We start from the raw sequence: 20,937 nt of genomic DNA on the forward strand, positions 1-20,937 counted from the left end.
CATACCTTCAAGCAGTACCCATGGCAGTCGAATAGCACCATGATATGGGCCAGGGAAATAAGCAGAACAAGAGACAAATCTGATGTCTTCTACTGGTTTCCCTATCTTTCCAGCCTTGTTCTAGACTTATCCTAGTACCCAGCCCTTTCTGACATAATGGTGCCTGTATGTTTGACAACTGTGCTTACTGTGCTTTTGGTAAAGAGTGTTTTGGTTAACATGAACTGATCATGTGCACCTCCTTGAGAAAAGAAAAATGACCCACACTAGCAAGACTATTGTGAAGAATCACAATAAAAACCTGTATTTTACTGCTTGAAAATGACCTCAAAGTCTTACTTCTCTTAGGTGCCAATGCCATCTGTGTAGTCTAAGCAGACAGTGGCCACTTTTGACTTTGTATTTTTTGGTATCAGTGTGACTTCAGAAAATTAAATTCAGCCCAATAATGGAAAAACAACACCAGCTCTGTCTGCTTTTCCTGGCAGATTCACTCCTGACTTTACATCTTCATGGGTAATCCGGGAGCTTACACTGGTGACTGCTGCCGATTTGGAGTTCCACTTCACACTCAACGTGACTCTTCCTCACCATCTTTTACCGCTGTGTGCAGATGTGGTGCCAGGACCCAGCTGGGAAGAGTCTTTCTGGAGACTCACTGTCCTCTTCGTAAGGTAATGCTTTCAGGGCCCCTGCACCAGTTTGAAAGGCACCTGCCAGTGAAAGGTCAGCAAGCACTTTTGCCTCTTGTTAATTTTTTTTTAGTGGTGATAGCACCTACATCTCTACTGCATCTGTCTCCCAAGAGTCCTGCCAGCTGGCTGTGACAGCTTAGGTGTGATGCAGTAGCTGGTGATGAAGTTGTCAAGCATTTCTTGCTGCTCCTCCTGATAAAATTCCATGTTAAGGCTGCAAAGAAATGGGCTAGGATACCCCCACAGGAATACCCAGTGCATATTCTCCTTGGTCGGCGACTTACTCCCCTTGCAGTAGAGACACACATGTAGCATTAGTATCTGAACATCTCAAATGGAATCAAGGAGACTGGTAGATTATCTTGAAGTATTTCCAGAAAATTCACATGAATTTTAGGTATGGAGTTTCAGACAGCAAAGTGAGGACCTGCTTTTCCTTCTTTCTTCCATTCACTTGTTAAAAAATTCTTGTGTTTATTGTTAGCTTTTGCTAGGCACACTGCTGAGCAGGCTGCCCCAGAAAGATGATTTGGCTTGTGTTAGCTGACTCATTACTTGCACGTGGTAAACTGTTTCTAAGAGCTCCTACACATGTTCTTCTTTTGTCTTGTTTTACTAATGTTTCACACTGCTTAGTATGAACTGAATGTTATGTTGTCACAGATGACATCCAGTGCTTTCATCACACCACCTCTGAATTCCTACCACCCATGCCAACAAACAGTGAATGTGAATGTTAAGGTGATAAGTAGCCATGCAGGTGCATACCTAAGTGAGATCCCGATGCACACGGTGGTTATGCCTGCGTTGTTCTTTAGACACTGAAAGAGTCAGAGCACAAATGAAGCAACAATAATGACCATGTTACCTGGTTCTAGATGCAACAGAAGGGAAACTACAGGGATCTTAAAAGTCAGGAATTTCTCATTCTGTTTTCCTGCTGACAAAATTTATACTGCGTGTTTGAGAAGGTGGTTTGATAAATTACAAAGATTTTTGTTCTGGTCAATTTATATTTGGTGCAATTAATACACTAGAGAGAAAGAGAGGATGTTTTTCAGCTTCAGTTTTAGTTCTGAAGTATGGTGGCATTTGTAGCCCATTTTATGACAGCATTTTCTCTAGGAAAAGAAAGAGACAGTATTAAATAAATATAAAAATAATGACGTAACTACCATAAATGAATAGAAACTACTCAGAAGACTGATAGGTATCAAGAGTTATTGCCATTCTGTTGTAGTGAGACTTACTTCTAACTGATCTTCAAATTGAGTATTAGCTTTTTGAGAATGGAGTTTTTCTTTGTTAGATTTTTTCATTGTGAAGCTCATGGCTGACTTATTTTATTGAGAGAATAACATGGGCTATAAGCAAAAAAAGGAAAAAAAAAAAAAAAGACCACTACAACTGTTACTTATTTTAAACTGCATTTTGAGTTTTCCCATCTGTCTTCTTACTTAGCATTTTCTAACAACATGTTGGAAAAGTGCATCTTATTAGAAGCTTTTTAACTCTTTCACTGAATACTCCTGAAAACTGTAGATATCAGTATCTGTTGTTTTCTTTGGCAGCTTGTCCCTGCTTGGAGTGATTCTGATAGCCTTCCAGCAAGCCCAGTATATTCTAGCAGAGTTCGTGAAATCAAGACAGAGGCCAAATCCTAGTTCTTCACCGCAGCAGAACAGCAACTCTGTTGGCGTAATCAGCTCTGATTCCTACAAGTAAAAATACTTTTTTCTTATTCTGATTTGCCTTATTTTGTACCCTGTTTATTGTGGAGTGATTATTTGTCTGTTTGTATTTTGATATGGCCGTGGGCTGGTTTAGGGGAGATGGTGTTCCAGGCGACCTCTTTGAGAGAGCTTTCAGTGCGGTGGTGTATATTCATCTCCACAAAAGCGAAATGGAAGAACTCAGGGGTTTATTAGTCTTGTATATTGTCAGTAGTACTTGGGGTAAAAAATTGTGTGGTAGAAGTTGAGGATACACCATGTGTGGCAGCCATGAAAAGAATGGAAAGTACATTAATGGTCCTAAAATCTGCCCCTCTTGGGTGATCAATTAGACGCTTACTGAAGCATATAAGTATGTTTGATGTCTAAGCACATACTTAGAGTCTTGCTCAATTCCCGCTGCAATCAGAATGTGCTTAGCTGGTATGCTATATTGAAGTCCTAATGCAGTTCCATGGCTTGTGAATATATACTCCCCTTTCTTTTCTTACAAAAATATCCCATAAACCAACTCATGATAGCTTCATAGATAAAGACAAATCTCAAATATTTTTTTTTCTCTCCAGAGGAAGCTGCAAGTCGTTTATGGATTCCTATAGTTCCTCAGATAAAGGTAAAGGGAAGGGATTCCTGTCTGTAGGCACTTCTTCCAGCCGAAGTCAGAATGCAGCGAAGAGAAGTCCTGCGACCTACAGCCACTCTCAGAAGAAACACAAATGTTCAGTTTACTACAGTAAGCAGAAACCAAACACAGTAGCTGGCAGTGCCATTGCAACTACTGATGAGAAACAAAATCGGATTGCGGAGAACCAAATCTCGGCACCAAAAGAGGACATTTGCACTGATGTTGTCAGTGAAAACTGGGTAACGCTAAAATATGCAAATGGCATAAATGTTAACAAGAATTTAACTCTTCCAGAAAACTTTCTGGGTAAAGAAGAAAGTGCACTGAAAAATACAGTTCTCATTAAAAATACTTCTTCAGAGTGTGATCTGAAGGAAGATCTTCAAACATGTATGTTTCCTAAGGAAACTAACCTTAAAACTTCAGAAAATCTAGTTGAGCTCAAAGAACAGGAGTTCTGTCCTGTGAAGATGTCCAAGAAGCTACCTGAAAGTCACTCGTCCAGAAATTCACCTCAGCAACAGCCGGAACTGCAAGAAATTTCTAGGAAAAATAGTGGTAATTTTTTTTTGCCATTTCCGTCAGTTGAAATTATTGGGTGAAATCTTCTGTTGAGTTCACTGTGACAGGATTTTGTCTTTTGCATGGGATGAGGAGATGTGGTATTTCTTATGTGTTCACTGTGATTTATCTGTTTACATTCCTAAGGAAACAGCTTGAATTAAAAGTTGTTTCATAAATCATAAATTTGCCTGGTTTACAGATTTCAGGCTTGTGCTGTAACATTTTAATGGTTAAAATAATTGATGTTCTAGATCTGCTTATAAGATATAAATTGGCCTTTTCAAATACTCAGAAACATCCCAGTTTGTGATTTGCAGATCCACTGAAAATCTGATGCCTGATTTTTAGAGTATTCAGTACTGGATATCCAGAAAGCTTTTGATAAAACCAGCTAAAATAACAAAAGCTGACATCAGGGTATTGTGAAATTATATTTTGTAGGAATCCGCAGATCAACATTTCTTTTAGTAACTGCATAGCTGTATTTTTTATCCTGTTGTTTTGGTTTTATGTTGTGGGGTTTTTTTGTGGTTTTGTTGTTGTTTTTCTAATTGTGGAACTAAGCTGCCTGGGCAGTCTCGCCTCTGAGCTTCACAACCCAGAATATTAAGAGCAGCCCAAGAGCACCTGGGGGAAATCAAGAACATAGTAGGGGAGGAGGATGTGTCCTTTGGCAGCTTGGCATTACTTAGGCACTCAGCAAGGCAGCTGAATGCTGAAGACTGGCATTTGCTGTAGCTGAGGTAGAGTTTATTTAGTAAGTGAGCCAGCACAGAGGGATTTCAGGCCCCACTGCAGGGTGTAGTTGTTACGCTGGGGCTGTCGCTTCCCATTGCGTCATTATCTGTGAGATACAGCGGGTGCCAGTGTCCTGTCTCAGGTGGAGGCAGGATAATTTCACTCACACTTGCAAAGTACTTTGACATTCTTCATGTGCTCCTAAACTGCAGAGTGGTATTTGTTATTTGTTTTGAACTAGGAAATCAGATGGGGGAAATAAAAAAATTAGTAATTATATCTTAACTGGATTTATGTGCATAGAAAAGTAACTAAGTACAGGTTGTGGAAATCATGGTTATACATAAACCAATTGGGAGGCACTAGACATCTTCATCGGCAGAACTTCCACCTTGAGACAGTGTCTCAGGAGTACTTAAAGTTACTTGTATTTAGTGGTAAAGGTAATCTGCTGCCTTGTCTTATTAGCAGTTGTGGTTTTCTGCACTATCAGGGATGTATTTCTGTGTTTCAAGAAGTCTGGTAGGAAAAATGAAGTCTAAAAAGTACCATGTTGTAGTGTTTGGATCTTGATTATAGTTACAGACCAGTTTCTGTGTGAGCAGGGGGTCATCAAGACATCAGATACTCTCATGTTTGCATTCTGGAGAACAAGAGAGCATTTTTTAGAATTCTGGCAGCCTCCCTTGCCTGGTGTCTCCTCCAGTGTTTCATTCACATGCGCACCTTTTGCAGCAACCGTGAGTGCCCGCAACAGAGAGCGGAGGGCGGCTGAGTCAGAGCTGGGATGTTGTAGCTGGTTGGTAGATAGAAAACCATAAAAATGTTCGGGAAGACCAGTTCAATGAGATAAGCGATGGTGTTTCTCATGTAGAGCAGCCACAGGTCTCAGTAGCATATCACAGGGGACGTGTTGCAGGTATCCTGAGATACCTGGAACTGATCAGAGGTGAAGTTGATTCTGTCCCATTATGACTGAGAGCCCATTCCCTTCCCAGGCAAACTAATGTTTCTGTTTCATTGTAGGGAATAGCCAGCAAGTGCCTCTCAGGGATGAAACAGAAAACTGTGAGACTTTAAAAAAGCAGATCAACCTAAAGCCTTCAACAGAGAAAAAGATTAATAAAGGACCTAAGGAAGAGACTCCATGCTGCGCAAAAGAGGAGATTACTTCTGAGGTTTGTATTGTGATCTTTCTGCTTTTCAAGTTTAAAAGGATCTTTTTGGGTTTTATTTATATTTGTATACACATACATAGGTAAGTATGTGTATGTGGGGGCTATTACATAAAGTCACAGATCTGAAACACTGTAAATTGGATGAATAAGGAAATACACAGACGTGCTGTCCCACATCTACTGCATACTAATGCTGCTTTTTAGAATGATGAACAGTTTTGGTAAAAATTAAAACAGCTCTTGTATTATGATATTGGTTGTATCACAACCAGAGATATTATTTGTTATTGTCAGGGCAGGCACAAACATGCTGGAATCTAATGACAGCTATCAGCCACAGCAATGATGTGGGAATGTGCCCCACTCTGGAGGAGAGGTGCCCCAGATGGGCATATTCATATTCGTTTGCAGACCTGACCTCTAAATATAGGGCTTTGCATCAGAAATTTGCATTTGAGAATACAGCAGGCAGAAGCCCCTTAACAGACCGTACCTTTCTTGTAAGCAGTGTAAAACACTTAAAGAACTTCATTAGGTAATGAGTAAACTCAATAATTTTGGGTTATGTTTGTGTCCTGTCTGCTGGATAGGAATCCCATGGCAAAAAGGTGTAAAGAGGAATTGCTTACCATGTTTGAGGAACATATAGCAGAAAAGAAAGGGTCTAGTCTTGTTTTGAGAACTGTTGTTAAAACCTTCTCTCCATGTGTGGCTGATGGTGCTCAATTTGTTTTTTGCATTTTTAAAAATGACTATTATTTCTTGGTTAAATTACCCCATAATTTCCTCAGTTGTAATTCAAATGAGTGCCTACCCCCAGCCCCCCAGCTGCTGAGGAAAGGGAGGATTTATTGCTGCTGAACTTGCATACAAACTGATCATAAATCTGGCAGATGTTTTTTGTTTTTAGCACATTGGGAATTTTATTGACTGCTTTCCTTTTTCTCCCCCCCCCCCCCTATTTTTTTACTTCCCTGGAAGTCAGAGCTAGATGCTATGAGGGGGAAAATACTAACACTGGGAATTCAAACATTTTTCTCTCATCATCTGTTGGTGTGGTGAAGGACAGAGTCTTGGAAAGGCTGGTCAAGTTGATGGTGTTGGAAAGAGGATGTGCTGTGGAAAGGCACTAAATCATGAAGTAACTATGCATTTGGGTCAGGTCATTTTGTCCAGGGCAGTTTAGCTAGAAAAATCCAACGGAGTTCATTTACTGAGGTAACTTCATTTTCTAAAGTAAGTATTGTCTCAGCTCGTATTTTTACATTTAGCAAGAAGATGCATATAGGAAGAAGAAACCTCAGGAGAAGAAGGAAGGAAATGTACCAAATATGAATTGGAATAGAAATAGAACATCTAGAAAAAATAAAAAGAAGAATCTTAATATATCTACAAGGTATGTATTGCCTCACCAAATCATGAAGAAATCCAGAGTTGATTTAATCTTTTCATAGTTTTTTTCTGAGTTTTGCATAGTACAATAGCAGGATTGCTTTATCTATTTAAATAAACACACTTTAATCCTGGCCTGAGCCTTTATTATTAAGAATGTGCAGTACTAAGTATCACCAGCAAAAGAAAAATTTCCATTTGTAAATCTGCATCTATATAGACACACCCCATTCTGCATAGCAGTGGTCACTCTGTGTTATAGTCTGGAATTTGCTGTCTCTGAAGTTTGGATGGTTACCCTCCTGTGTATTGTGTGGGTAAAATCCAGTTTTGTATTCTCTGCAGTGAAAAAAGGAAAACAAAATTGTTGAAATTATTCAACCTTCAGAAGAATTATCTGCTATATTGAGTAACTGAGGGAATGTTGTCTTCTAGTAGTTTAGAAAGAGGAATACATAGAAAAGAGACAGGGGCTTGCATTTTTGCCTTAATGATTAAAAAGGTTAGAGCAGCACTAGGTTCAAAAGAATATTGAGAGCACTTTAAGAAGTTACTTCCTCCCTGCCCCGAGGTTTGTTACATTTCTAAAGTCAACCGAACTACTCTTTAATTATTTTATACTTTCTTTTAAAATTTATTTTAATTTATTTGGATTGTTGATTAAAAATACCAATTATAAACTGCTGCTAGAATAGAAACACTTATGAGGAGAAAATCCTTCTCCTTCCCCTTCCCCAGCTCTCTGAATTAAGATCACAATTCTAGAAAGCCTTCACAGACTTAATTTTTATTCCAAGTGGTCCTGTTGAGGCCAGTGAACTTAACAAGGAGATTGTAAATCTGAACAAATTACTATTCATTGCATGGGAAAGCAGTATATCTGTAAATCTTTGCAGGATGCACACCTTTGTAGGTAGGAAGGATAAAAAAAATTGAAGTGAAATACTGAAATATGGTATCTCTTCCTTGGACGGATTCAGCAGTTGGTGCTTTCTGAGTTAAGAAGTAACCATTTCCTTCCTCTAGAAATTTGACAGCTGAATTTTATGTTTTCCCTTAATACTCTCTGATTATGATATTGGATCCAAATATTTCAGTTTTACTTGCAAAAACTTAAGATTACTTCAGATGATGGTTTTATTCTAGTTGTAATTGTGCCAGTGAATTAGACATAGGGCACAGTTTTTATCTAGATCTTCGTACACTATAATATCTGATTGCCTTCTGCAAGTAAGTTAGAGAATGGAATTAACCGTACATGCATTATTTTGCTTCCCCCCCCTGAGAAGTAGGAGTCTGTGTGGTATTGCATTTTGGGAAAGCTTTTCTAGGTTTATGTGAAGTTGGGGAATAAGACTCCTAAACCGCTTGCTTGCCCCATATCCTGCCTCAATAGCCATTTGAACTGAAGTGTTTAATGCCTGAAAAGGAAAAATACAGCTGAAATGTAAAATGCAAATGTGTTTCTTTGGGTGTGGTTGTATTAGGGTCCCTGAGCCGAGTGAGTTGAAGCATATGTGCAGTGAATTTGAAAGGCCGGAACTGAGAGCGAATATTGGAATAAGAGCCTGGTGTCCTCAGGGTAACGGGGAAAATTGTAAAGCAGACCAGAAAGCTGGGAGTTTGTCTATACAGGGAGAAACAGGTACGCAAATTTAATTGTCTTAAATGGGGGAAGAAATGTAACATGGGTTTTGTGGCAGTAGAGCTGTATTCCTTCCTCTCCCCATCAAACCCTGATGCGAAGACGGCAGGACTGGTGCGATGCAGTGCCTGAAATAATATGTGCTCATTTCAAAAGGGCTCTGTGTGCTTTCTCTGAGGGCTTGGTTGGTGGTGCAGATCACAAGATGAATCATTCTGAAGCCATAATCCATCATTCCTGGGTCGAGGGCTGACAGTCTGCTTGCATGTTCAAATTACAGCCGCTGTTAACTGAAGCGACTCTATTGCAAGCGCCACCTTTAGAATAGGCAGGTCATTTTTAAAAACCACCACTAGCTTGGGTACCCGCTTCCTGCCTTTCCATTGGGATTGTAATTAGGTGTTTTTCCTGGGTTTTAGCAAGAGGAGGGCTGAAGAAGGGTATCAGTTTATAAGATTGTTCTTTGCCTCCCTGATGGAATAATTAGAAAGCGAATATACCGCTTATGAATTACTTGCAACATTTGTCCGTGCTTTTAGTATGCATGTTCCTACGGCCAGGATATGTTTCATGTTTAAAATATTAACCATATATTTCAAATAATTATATGGGCTCCCTCTTTGAAACTATTGTCTCTAGCTGCACTGTATCCTGACTTGGATTCATTGCACTGGGGATGTCGTGTAGGTCATAAGCTTCTCATGGTAGGGGCTGGCACATTTAGCCTGAGGCTAACAGTTTCTGTTCTGTTATCAAGGTATTCAGAGAATCCATGTAAATTCATGTTTCAGATGACTTTTCACTGAATCTTCAGCTGAAAGTCTCTCTTAAATGTTATGTGTTGAGTTTTGGTGGCTTTTTTTTCCACAACTTCTTTAGAAAGCTTCTATCAACGATCTAAAAAGAAGTGTTTGGAGAAGTTTTGTTCTGATTCAAGTTCGGATTGTGGAAGTTCATCAGGAAGTGTTCGTGCCAGTCGTGGGAGCTGGGGTAGCTGGAGCAGCACCAGCAGTTCAGATGGAGATAAAAAGCCCATGATCACTGCCAGGCATTTTCTTCCATCCCGTAAGTCCTGCAAATATCACCTCTGCACCGTAGTGGGCAGAGTTTCAGCCTTCTTTCTGCATGGAAAGGGGTACTGTGGCATGGAGCACTTAGCTTGCCTTTTATAGGGCACTTCTCAGAAACATAAGGAGAGGTTGACAGAACTTGGTCCTTGAAAAAAAGTACCGTAAGTTTTGTGAAGATGAGCTGTCATGCTGCAGAGAAAATGTCAGGCTCCTCACTGAGGAAGCTGCACAGTTAGTTTTCATGAAAAGACAGAATAACTGAGAGTCTCTAGTCAAAGCAATTTCTGCCTTTGAATTTGTTACATCACATTATTGTCATAAAAATACAATCCTTTTGTTATAGCTGTTTAAGAAATCTGCAAACAAGGAATGTGTGAAAGCAGCTCAGATCTGAAGATGCTGAGATTGGATGGCGGTATTTGAGGCATAAGTAGCCAGGAGATCTGGGCCACTTGGCTACTGTGAGAAATGGGAACTGTGGTTCATTTACTGCAGTTCTTTGAATGCCTGAACATCATTGAAATAGTTGAAAATCTAAACCCTGTCACCACCATCGCTGTCCAGATTGATGTAGCACTAGAACTAAATTTTAAAGAAAGTGCTGAAGTGGCACAATTAAAACCAGCCTTGAGTACCTGAAAAAAAGATGTTTTGAATAATTTAAAAATGTACATGTACTTACATGCATATTTGTGCATGTATAAAACTTTACATCACCAAAAGATAGTATGTGGTGTATCTGAACGTCCGATCCAATAGATAATGAATTGTATGATACTCCAGTCTGAGAGAAGACTTGATTAACACCGTTGATGAGTCTATTTGTGTGTATGTATATTCTGTGCATACTTCTTTTTTTAGGATCTTTGATTTTCACAGTCATTCTTTTCTTTAGGAGAGAATATTTCACAAAATGATTTTCCATCTGAAACTCCTATCACTTTAAATCTGTCTCATAACATCTGCAATACCAGGTAAAAATTTGAATCTACACCTCTAAGACATTAAAGAAACACCATCAACTTGAAATCTTGTCTCAGTTTGATAAATTATACCTACCTGTTGTTATTCTTTTGTGATCATCTGATTATACTTACTAGCTGGAAGAAGGAGAATCTTCTTCAGTACATGATACATGCAAAATGGATTATGCTGGAGAAATACGATAAATGCTTCCAAGTATAAAATAAATCAGGGAAAAAAGGAAATTGTTTTTCCCTTCTCATTTCGTCCAGATCTTAGCAACTTACTACATTTCCATTAGCACTTAGTTGTATCAAAGTAAAAATGATTAAAAAAAAACCAAACAAAAAGGTGGATGTGAGACTTTCAAGTTGATGTTATTCTTTTAATGGGAATAATGTTCTCCTAGGATATACAGCATGAAAATTGATTTCCCCCTCCCCCATATTCTTTTCTACCTCTTTACTGTAATAGGGATAGCATCTACAATTTTTATTACGAGTCCTCATTTCACTTCTCATTCATGACTCTCTGTTTTCACTAGTGAAAGTAATTTAATCCTTTTCCTCTGGGATTCTGGTGCTTGAAAATATTCCCTTTCCATTCACATTAACTAGTTTCTTTGGGGTTTGATAAATATAAAATTGATATTCATGTGTGCCTGTGTGTCTTCATGCACATGAAAGTAAACTTGCCTGAGAGTTGTTTGGAACATTGAAACATTCTGAGAGATCCTGCTCATCTTCATGGACTATAGCTTGTTTGCCAATTTTAGAAAAGAGCTGTTGAATTAATTTGCAATAGGTTGATACTTCAATAATGAAAGTAGGTTAATTAAGATGTATTAATTTTATTCATTTTGCATGTGTAATAAGTAGCTGTCTTTTAATTGAAAAGTAAAACTTTAAAAATTGTACAGTGATTAATTCAAAATAAGAAAAATCAAGAAAGACTGGGAAAGCAATAACAATCGTGATGTTTATTAGAATACTTTTTACATCTGTGTATATTTCTTTTGCAATACTTTGGATTATGAAATATAATAGTATCTAGACTTAAGAAATGAAATCTTCTTTTCATTCAGCAGAGACATGAACAGCATCCCCCAATATCCTGAAACCTTATGTCCCAGTTTCACTGACATAGCTGCAGATCCTGACAAAAATAAAGGTCAGTTACTTTATTAACAACTGGCGCTGTTTTTTTGCACACTTTGTCAAGCTGTTTCAGTGATGTTGCCTGTAACACTTGTATGCACCGACTTGACAGACATGTTGTTATTAGAGCTTGACTTCTAAACAAGTTAAGAGCAAAGTTAACAAAGCTAAGCTTATAACCTGGACTTTTTTTGCTGCATCTTTTGTGTGAAGACAGCATTTAGCTTTTAACTCACGTTTTAGGTAGTATTTGTTTTTTCCTCCTCTTGCTTTGCACAGATGTATTTCCCAAAATAATGCAGTTGGGAGATCAAGAGCACTGGTTGCTGTGTTAAAATGAAGGCCAACATCAAATAAATACAACTGTTTCTCTCTAAATTTCCAGTTGGGACTTCGAAAGCAGTAATGAATGCGCTTGGGTTGGGGCTGTTTGAACTTTTGAGTTTTCATTGTTTGTATCTCAAAGGGAAGTACTATTAACTTGTTAAGTGGGATTCATAAAAGCAACAGGCCTCATGGTGAGGTGTAGTTGGAAGACACATGGTTCTCTGGGCAGCAGAACTGACTGCCCATGGCTGCTCCAGTTTTAACCTGAGTCTGGTAGGATACAAATGCTGATAAAACTTCTTCCACGGTAGCAATATTCATAATATCGTGTGAAATAATGAAATAGAGCCAACTTTGCAACCCTTGTCTCATGGAAACTGCTAATTTGTATTGTTTCCTTTCTCCAGCTGCCTGTTCTCACAGAGTTGATAGGAACCAAGTGTCTGTGGGCAGCCAGGGCACTCAGTCCTTAGCTGCACAATGAATACCTGCCCTGGGGGCTAAATACAGCCATAACGAGTTCACATATTGTTTGGTCATGAATGGCTGTTGTCTATTAAAAACCCAACCCCGTTCCCACTACATTCATGCTGCTGGACTTCAGAGATGGTTTCTGACTGATGGGTGGGGGCCAAGGGGAAGCTGGTGGGGATCCACCTCCCTGCTCTCCGTCCTGCCGTGAGGAAGGGTGCTGCCTTGGTGCTGGCAGCTGATGAATTAAGGACTCTCTGTAAGAATTTCTTGCCCTGTTTTGTTGAGTTTCAACTTCTTGGTTCCAATTTATATATACATATATTTAACAAATAGAATTTTTGAGATTTGTTTGAAGACATGACAAAAAAATTGGTTAATAATTCTGGTTTTTTTTATCTAGCATACAATATTAATTGTGAATCTGAGAATAAAGTATCGTTGTGATATTCAGAGTTTCTGGAGCCTTCTTCCTGTTCTGCATTTCATTCCCTTTTCTCTTTTTAGGTCTTTACCCAACAGGAGACTTGTGGCCTGCCCAACCAGTCTGCCTGTCAAACAGTTTAAACTACAACCTTGAGAATAACATACCGTGCATGATCCAAGAAACCCCCTCTGTTCACAACAGGCAAGTTGTTACGTTTCATGTAAACAGTAGGGATAATGCTTTGTTCAAGTTTCGGTGATGCAGAGGATTATACTTGAGCTTATAATATTTGTAAGGCAGGTGACAGTTAAAGTAAAATTCTTGCTGTTGCTTCAGTCTTAGTTCTAGTTGTTTATGCTCTTCCATTAGTACATTGTGATTAATTTTGCTAAGACAAATTCACAGGTGTTCCTGCTCATATATAGATATTCCAGAACTTCCTTCAAATTTAATGAAATACTTTTCGGAAAGCTTTTAATTTCTTCCACTTCTCTTGCATAGCCAGGCAGAGAGCCTGGCTTTTAGGTTCATTGCCCTCTTGCTAAATACATAGCTTCTGTGTATCATCCGGTGTGTTATGTAGTGTGTACTCGTGTTAAATAGCAGGAACAGACATTGTTAAATAAAGGCAAATAGTCCCATTTGATGGTGGTGTAAAGATACAAGTTGGTCTGACTGACTCAGGCTCTGTTTAGATTTAGGTTGATCATCCTGTAGTGATGAACTTTAATAATTGGTGTACTTTAGATTCTCCACACCACAAATGTTACTAATGAAAGATGCACCACAAACTAGTGAGAAGAAATATTCTGCCACAACGTAGCAGTGAAATATGGCCAGTTCTTCAGGTCATATCCTGTCATGCGAAATGACGAAGTGGTAACGCAGAAATTCCTGAGTGATGGTCTTGTGATCCCAACCAGCCTGCTGACTTTGGCTCTGGCGTGTCAACAAACTGCAGCCCTGATGAGTGGCAGCAGTGGCAAATGGTCTGACTCTTAAATCAGATTAAATACATGATGATTTGAGGGAGATTCTGTATTATGCTATGTTGCTTTCATATGCTAATCTCAATTTAGACTTCATGTCCAAAACTACATGTAATTACTTATTCATGTGTAGTGGTGGTAACTTACGATGACTTCTTGCCTGAATAGTGAAACTGAATTAGCACAACGCGAAATCCTTTTATATACCTATCTTGTCCAGACTTGCTCCAGACTTGACCTTCTTCAGGGTCATTGCATAGCAGGGCTTGTTTCACTTCCGCGATGTCTTCAAGAATTACTTTTGAAAAGTCTTCTTGAAATGCTGAAATTATTTTAATTAAAACAAGTGTAATCCCTACAAATTAATGTGTAGTTTAGAAAACATAATTGTTTAACAGGACTTTAACATGTGATCAGGAAAGTAGAAATCTCCATTTTAATTGCTATTGTCAAGCATTCAGATGTTTGAGAATGTGTTACATTGTCTTCTGTTTCAAATCACATTATTTCACTTTACCCTTACCATGGTTGTGGGAAAAGTAGTACTTTTTTTTTTTTTTTTTTTTTTTTTTTACATTTGAAGAAGTTGAACCCAGTTAGGTGTTGCAGGACTCTGGTAGCCGTCATTGCAAGTTGTTCATCCTCCAAGAGAACAGAAAGCTCAGTGAGAGAATTGCTGTGATTATGTAGTGGCACAGAGCAGGTACTGGCAGAACTGGCAAGTGGAATGTGAAAAGCCTCATCATCACTTACAGGCGTTTTTGCATCCAACAGCTTTAGATTAAATAAGTATTTCCAAATAATTTTCAGAAGTTCTGCGAATTGTTTCTGACAGCGTATTTTTCTGTTTCTTGGGACAGCTTCATCGACTGGAACGCAGCTTGTGACAGCCAGTTTTCCAACATGTATTGTCCACTAGAGATGAATGAATATGGTGCTTTCCCAGAAGGTATGATGAAATAAAGCTTATGAATTACCATTAAGCATGTTTTTTTCTCTCACCTTTTGTAGAACTAAAGGCTGAGTTTGTCTGTAAACATCTGGACATCAAGCGGACTTTACAGTTTCCAGCTGACTGGGTGCTCTGTAGCAATAAATAATGTCTGCATGTGGCAGATGAGAAGACTGATCTTTGTATGGAGTTATTAAGCCTGAAAAGCCAGCACACAGGACTCTGTTCGAGAGGGAATAGAGAGAAGTGCTTGTGACCACAGTATAACACAAATCTCTTTGCACTACTTTCTTTGTTTCCCCTCTGGCAGACTTTTGCCTTACAGTGTGTGAAACAGAACACCTCTCGTGACCAATTACCTTTCCAGGCTAGAATTTCTTGGCTTGGGAAGCACACTGGCCGCAACCTAGAATTCTTTAGCATTACCTAAGCAATAATTAAAGGTCAGGCTATAGTATCACAGGCAGCACGGTGATCCCTCGGGTGCTTAGAGCTGAGGCATGTTGGCAGTGAAGCCTGGGTAGGCTCTGCCATGCACGTTCTGTGGCTAATAAAGTCTCTGTTCTCCAGTAGAGAGATTGCCAACTCTTTATTCCATCCTCCTGATAGCAATTTGTTACTGGGTCCCTAATACAGAGCGGTAGCCTTGTTAACAGAAATTGTTATGCTTTGCTGCTGTGCTGCCCTGAAGCTCCCTGAAGTTGCTGAAGGCTTAGGTGGGTTCCAGCCTGGCTCACTCCAAGAAGATTCACTGTTGCTCCACAGAAATGTCAATACTATTTATACTGCAAAAACCTTATTCTGTCTTTTCTACTTTTATAAACTGCAGAAAACATGAACTATCCTAGTGGCTTCCCAGGTACTGCAGCGGTGCAGAATACAGCCTTCATTGACCAGAACTGTCCCTCTGCCTGGAACGCACCTCCCAACATGCCACCTACCTGGGAGCCCGCCAGTTACGTCAACTCCACAGTGAGTGTTGTCACTGCGAGGCGCTGCCTTTGTGTGCCTCTTCAAAACCTACCCAGTGCATTCCTGTCTTTCCCCTCCTTGTTGCTCGCACGTTCTCCATTAATCTTTTAAGTAGCCTGATGTATGGATTTGATGCTGATGTTGGTAGCCCAGCTTTGTCCCTTGGTGGTCAAGGATGTTACTGGACCTTTTCTGTGAAATTTTAAGACAGATCCTTTTGCCTGAAAATTGACTAAAATCATCTTATGTATGGAAAAACATTTTGGACTTACATAGTCTACTGAGAATTTTTCCTATCAAAATCAGCCTTTCCAGATGAGGGTAAAACACAAAAAGTGCTGACAGCAAAACCCAAAGAGAGTTGGAAATTGTAGAGCTGAATGGACAGCTGCTCTCAGTGACTTTGACAGTTTTGTTTTTTTTTTTTGCTAGGAAATCCAAGTGATTTAAGCTGGATTAGTGCAGATTTCTGCATGCTGACTTTGACCTATTATGCTCCCGACCAGCCATGTTTATGTCATCCCATAGTGCAATGTAGTGACTTCAGTTCAAGGTGGTCTTTAATTGTAACCACCTTCTCTTCTGCTCATATTTCAAAATCTTCTATTTTAGATATTTTTTTTTTTAATTTACAGTAGATTTATTTTGAATAAAACTAACCAAATAAAGCAAGAAATATTTCCAACTGCAAAAGTGAAAATTCTGCTGTGTTAAAAAGTGGCAAAACTGGTAGAAGACTGTTTCCTAAAATAAACGTGGCTTTATTTCATATTTTATTCAGGAATGCCAGGAAACACAGAAGGTAGAGATTGGAAAATACATTAGATAATTCAGTTCATTTCCCTGGCGAGCTTTTCCCCACAATACATTTCAGTGTTTCATTCAGTTTTAAAAGTCCCAAGACTTCCATGACCTTCTCCAAGAGACTTCCTCGCAGACTAACACATCTTGCCCTCCAGGAGGTTCTTTATAAGCTTTCGAAATTTTCTAACTAAATTCCCTTGCTCCCAATTAGAGTCTCATTTCCAAACTGAATATCCCTCTCTGCTCCCGGCGTGCATAGTCTTTCAGTACTGACACGTACTTCAACCTTTTTCTTGCCATTTCTTAGGTGTCCTTCTGCTTTAATTTTAAGTCCAAAATGTGCATGGAGCTTTTCACCTGTCTTCAGTTTCTCTTATTTATCTTGACAGCCTGACCAGAACTGAGTATTGTGTTCCTGTTACAGTAATATCGATGCCATGCAGGGAGGAGCTCGTATGGCTTCATTTAGTTAAGTGCCTTTACACACACAGAGTAATGCTGCTGTAATATTTTCAGCAGCCACAGTGGTTTTTAAACTCGTGTACAATTTTCTACTTGTGCATTTCCTAAGTTCTCTGCATAAATGCTGCTTCCTTCCATTTAGTACCACATTGCCACGATTTCTTTGGAAAACGCTCCGTTTTGCAGTTTCCCATGCTTATTTTTATCTTGCCCTACAGCCCTACCTCTCAAGCACCCGAAGCTTGTCTCCCATGTCTGGACTTTTTGGTTCCATCTGGGCACCTCAGAGCGATATTTATGAAAGCTGCTGCCCCGTCAGTGCCGCGACCCAACACTCGACCCACGTGGAGAACCAGGCAGTTATGTGTAAGCAGGAATACTACCCGAGGTTTAACCCCTTCCGTGCCTACATGAACTTGGACATATGGACTACAGCAGCCAATCGAAATGCAAATTTCCCACTTTCGAGGGACTCGGGTTACTGTGGAAACGTGTGAAAGGAATTTGATTAAAAATGTGAATAAAGATGCTTGCAATTTTGATTACTAGAGTAAGCTGGTTGTTGAATAGATTACAATGTTGGTGGATATTTTGGCACTTTTTATATTGAAAATAAATTTTTTTTACTGAAGTCTGAGCATTCAGTGCATTTTAAAAAGCAAAGCCTATTCAGGATGCTGTTATTGTCAGGTGAAGGCTATAAATTTAAAAGTCAAAATTTTTCAAGAATAAGAACAGTATTAGGTTCTTAAAAGCATCCATGAACCTGTACTGCACATACTTCTCCTGAAGTTTACATTCTGTAGTATAAAGTAGGAGTGGTTTAGCATTTGTAGGTACAAACTTAGACCTGTAAATAACCACATCTGTACCAAACAGTGAGAGCAGGGACCAAGCTGTTAATGCAGATCAGAGAATTTCCAACTGGTGCCAAGTCTGCTGTTCACAGAGTTATTTGTGGGTGTAAACTTTTGGATGTAGAAAAAAAGGCTGAATTGTGGCTACAGAATGCGGGCTGTCACTTGGCCCATGCTCTGCTTGTGCAGTGCGGGTGAGTGGCCATTGCTTCCAGGAGCTTTTCCTGCAAGTGACTCCTGACATTTGGTGTTTATATTTGTAGCCTTCATGTTGCAATAGCATTTTCAGTGCATTTAATTGCCCTTGTTTAAAATGTCAAAGCTTGAGCTGGAACAAATATTTCTTTGAGAGAGGTGTTCACACCACTCTCTGAAACAGAACAGCATTGTGTTAGCTCGGGTTATGAGACTGAATCTTCGTGGTGGGAAGGGCAACCAGAGAAGTGCTGCTGAATCTCTCCATGGTGGAAGCTGTCTCTGCTGAGTGTTCCTATAGAGCTCATTGTTCTGGCATGGCAGAGTGTGTCTGGGCATCTTCACTCAAAAAAGGGGGGGCGTATCCCTTAGATTCAGAGGTGTCCTCCACAAGTGGCCTTGTTAAGCCCAGAGAGAGTAAAGGGGGATCTGGTAGTAGCCTTGTCCAGCTGCTCAAAGGAGAACCACAGCCTGTGGGGTGGCTGCGGGTGTTGTGGCAAAGGGCAGCAGTCAGAGGTTGTGGTGTGGGAGGTTCAGGTTGAACATGAGGGGCTCCCCTCGGAGGGTGGTGCTGCAGGAGAATGGGTTGCCCCAAGGGGTGGACAGATCTCCATGCTTGGAGGTGTTTATGATGTGGCTGAACAAAGCTGCATGTGACATGATCTAGTGATAGTGGCAGTCCTGCTCCTTGTGGGAGGTTGGATTAGAGACAACCAGGGTCCAGCCACCATTTTGAGGGTTCTGTGAACTTGAGCAAGTTCCTTACTTTTTGCTACTTTCATTGTTTTCCTTTTGCCCTTTGAACTCAGATTGACTGGAAGACAAGAACTCTGACAACAAAGTGTTGAGGCATTCACATTTGTTTTTATTTGAAGGCAGAGCAGAAGAGGCACTGCAAAATAGCTGACTGCCTGTGTGCAAGGCTACTTAGCAATCTGAGCTCCCAGACCTAATTCTGGCCCTGCCAGTCTCACCACATTGCTAAGCTATCAGACCAGCTCCTCTGACCTGCTGGTTTCAACCAGAAATGCCATCTCAGGTGTTGAAATGTTTGACCAAAACTGGCATGCTTCTGCAGAAAGTTTGTTTCAGTAAATCACCAGTTCCTGCAAAGAAAGCTTTGTTGAAAGGTGCCTTGCCAGCTCTGCTTCCACATGTGTTTGAGTTAGCTCAGCAGGAGGTAGCGACTGAGTAGGATACTTAAAAGCTGCTCATGCCGAAGGTGCTGCTAAGCCTTCCTTTGGTTTCAGTGTCAGAAAAATGGGACCGTCACTGAGTGTTTTCAGAACTGTGGTGTTTCAATGGCTTGATCAGGAACTAGTGCTTGGAGTCTTTGGCTGCTTTCCACAATGCGTTGTGCTGGGAGGGAATCTGTTTGACTCTGGAGTTTAATCGTAATTTCTTGTGATTTTGAAGGAAAGTTCACATGTTCATATGAACTTTGATGCTCCTGAAATCAGTAAGCCATGAGAAGTAGTCATAACCACTGACATGCTTTCTGTGCACCTTTTGCCTGTGGCTGGAGACTTCTGGAGGAATAGAGTTGGTGTGCAAACACAATAAATATGGATTTAAAAAAAAAGCGATCATTTGGTTTGAAATGCAATGAAGTTCATTATTCCCAGGATAATGTTACTTGTGTTGCATATTCATTGAATTTTGGACGTGCAAAGGCACAGGAGAGAGGACGTGCAATGCTGTTCTTGGTTAGTTTACTCAGCTCACACTGTTAATTTTGTTAACTGTTTTAAGGAGATCTGTATTTTCCGTGCACTGAAATGAAGCTTTGCTTCAAGTACCAGTGTAAGGACATGCTTTTCTTACATTTGCAACAAACTGTAACGACAACAAAACCGCACTGAGTTCTCATTGGCCCTGTGTTCGTGTTGTAAGTAATGTGTATGTTCCAGATAGAATAAAGCATTGGAAAAGAGAGGAAAAAACGATGCAATAAGCCAAGCAGAGACACTGGAGAACTCAGGGAGAGCAAAAAAAAAGTTCGAACTGTTTGGAAAAGAAGACCTCTGTGTAAAAGTTGTCAGTTGTTGAAGTGTCAGCAAAAGACAAGGGAAATGAGCTGCCAACTACTTGAGAAATATTGCTAAGAAAGAAAACAATCATTCTCCTTAATCAAACAAGAACATATTGAGAAGTAATTCCCCTGGGAGCTGTGTAGTATTAGGCAAAGTATTTCATGTAACTTTTCATAACAATAACTAAAGAATGTAACAAGCTCATTAAGGTTACCAGGAATAATTGCTGCCATCAGGAGACATCTGTAGCTTAATTAGCAATCCACTGAATGCAAGTGGATGTGGACTCAGTTAACAATCATTCCTCCTACAGTAAAGATGAAATCAATAATTCCATTACAAGTTACTTTCTATCAAAATTATTGTAATTCTGCTAGAGGGAAACTGGAGAGGTTGCTCTAAAGACATGCCATTGTCATGAGCAAAATAATACCTAATTTCTTGCCTTCTTCCAGGAATTCCCTATAGCAGCATTGGGATCTTCACTGATCTCTCTGAAACTGGTATCAATTTTTTTGAAAACTTCAGCAAAATAAATTCTCAGTTAACCCAAGAAATACTTAAGATTGCAAAGGGAAAACCAAAAATACCAGTCTAAAAGATGAATAGCTTGCACAGGTCATTAGTAGGGCCAGTGATGGAGAAGGGGGAAAACCATGAGCAATTGCAAGCATACAGTGTTGATTTC

At 39.7% G+C, this 20,937-nt stretch overlaps 1 protein-coding gene across 5 annotated transcripts in view; it reads left to right on the forward strand.

The window, feature by feature from the left end:
• The window catches only part of TMEM131L (transmembrane 131 like), an 80,201-nt gene extending 62,406 nt beyond the window's left edge, over positions 1 to 17,795 (forward strand). For 4 of the 5 annotated variants that reach the window (XM_082051708.1, XM_082051705.1, XM_082051706.1 and 1 more), the window contains 13 exons: positions 489 to 674; positions 2,267 to 2,416; positions 2,995 to 3,611; positions 5,382 to 5,533; positions 6,805 to 6,929; positions 8,413 to 8,570; positions 9,450 to 9,635; positions 10,536 to 10,614; positions 11,688 to 11,773; positions 13,066 to 13,186; positions 14,835 to 14,923; positions 15,756 to 15,898; positions 17,383 to 17,795. In XM_082051708.1, coding sequence (XP_081907834.1) covers positions 489 to 674; positions 2,267 to 2,416; positions 2,995 to 3,611; positions 5,382 to 5,533; positions 6,805 to 6,929; positions 8,413 to 8,570; positions 9,450 to 9,635; positions 10,536 to 10,614; positions 11,688 to 11,773; positions 13,066 to 13,186; positions 14,835 to 14,923; positions 15,756 to 15,898; positions 17,383 to 17,661 — 2,371 coding nt within the window. In that variant the 3' untranslated portion in view covers positions 17,662 to 17,795. The remainder of the gene's footprint in view (positions 1 to 488; positions 675 to 2,266; positions 2,417 to 2,994; positions 3,612 to 5,381; positions 5,534 to 6,804; positions 6,930 to 8,412; positions 8,571 to 9,449; positions 9,636 to 10,535; positions 10,615 to 11,687; positions 11,774 to 13,065; positions 13,187 to 14,834; positions 14,924 to 15,755; positions 15,899 to 17,382) is intronic. The other variant, XM_082051707.1, reaches the window with a different exon arrangement.
• Positions 17,796 to 20,937: the final 3,142 nt, after the last annotated feature.

The sequence above is a fragment of the Streptopelia decaocto genome (genome assembly GCF_964273445.1).
Source record: "Streptopelia decaocto genome assembly, chromosome: 4".
In the NCBI taxonomy this organism is placed as follows: domain Eukaryota; kingdom Metazoa; phylum Chordata; class Aves; order Columbiformes; family Columbidae; genus Streptopelia; species Streptopelia decaocto.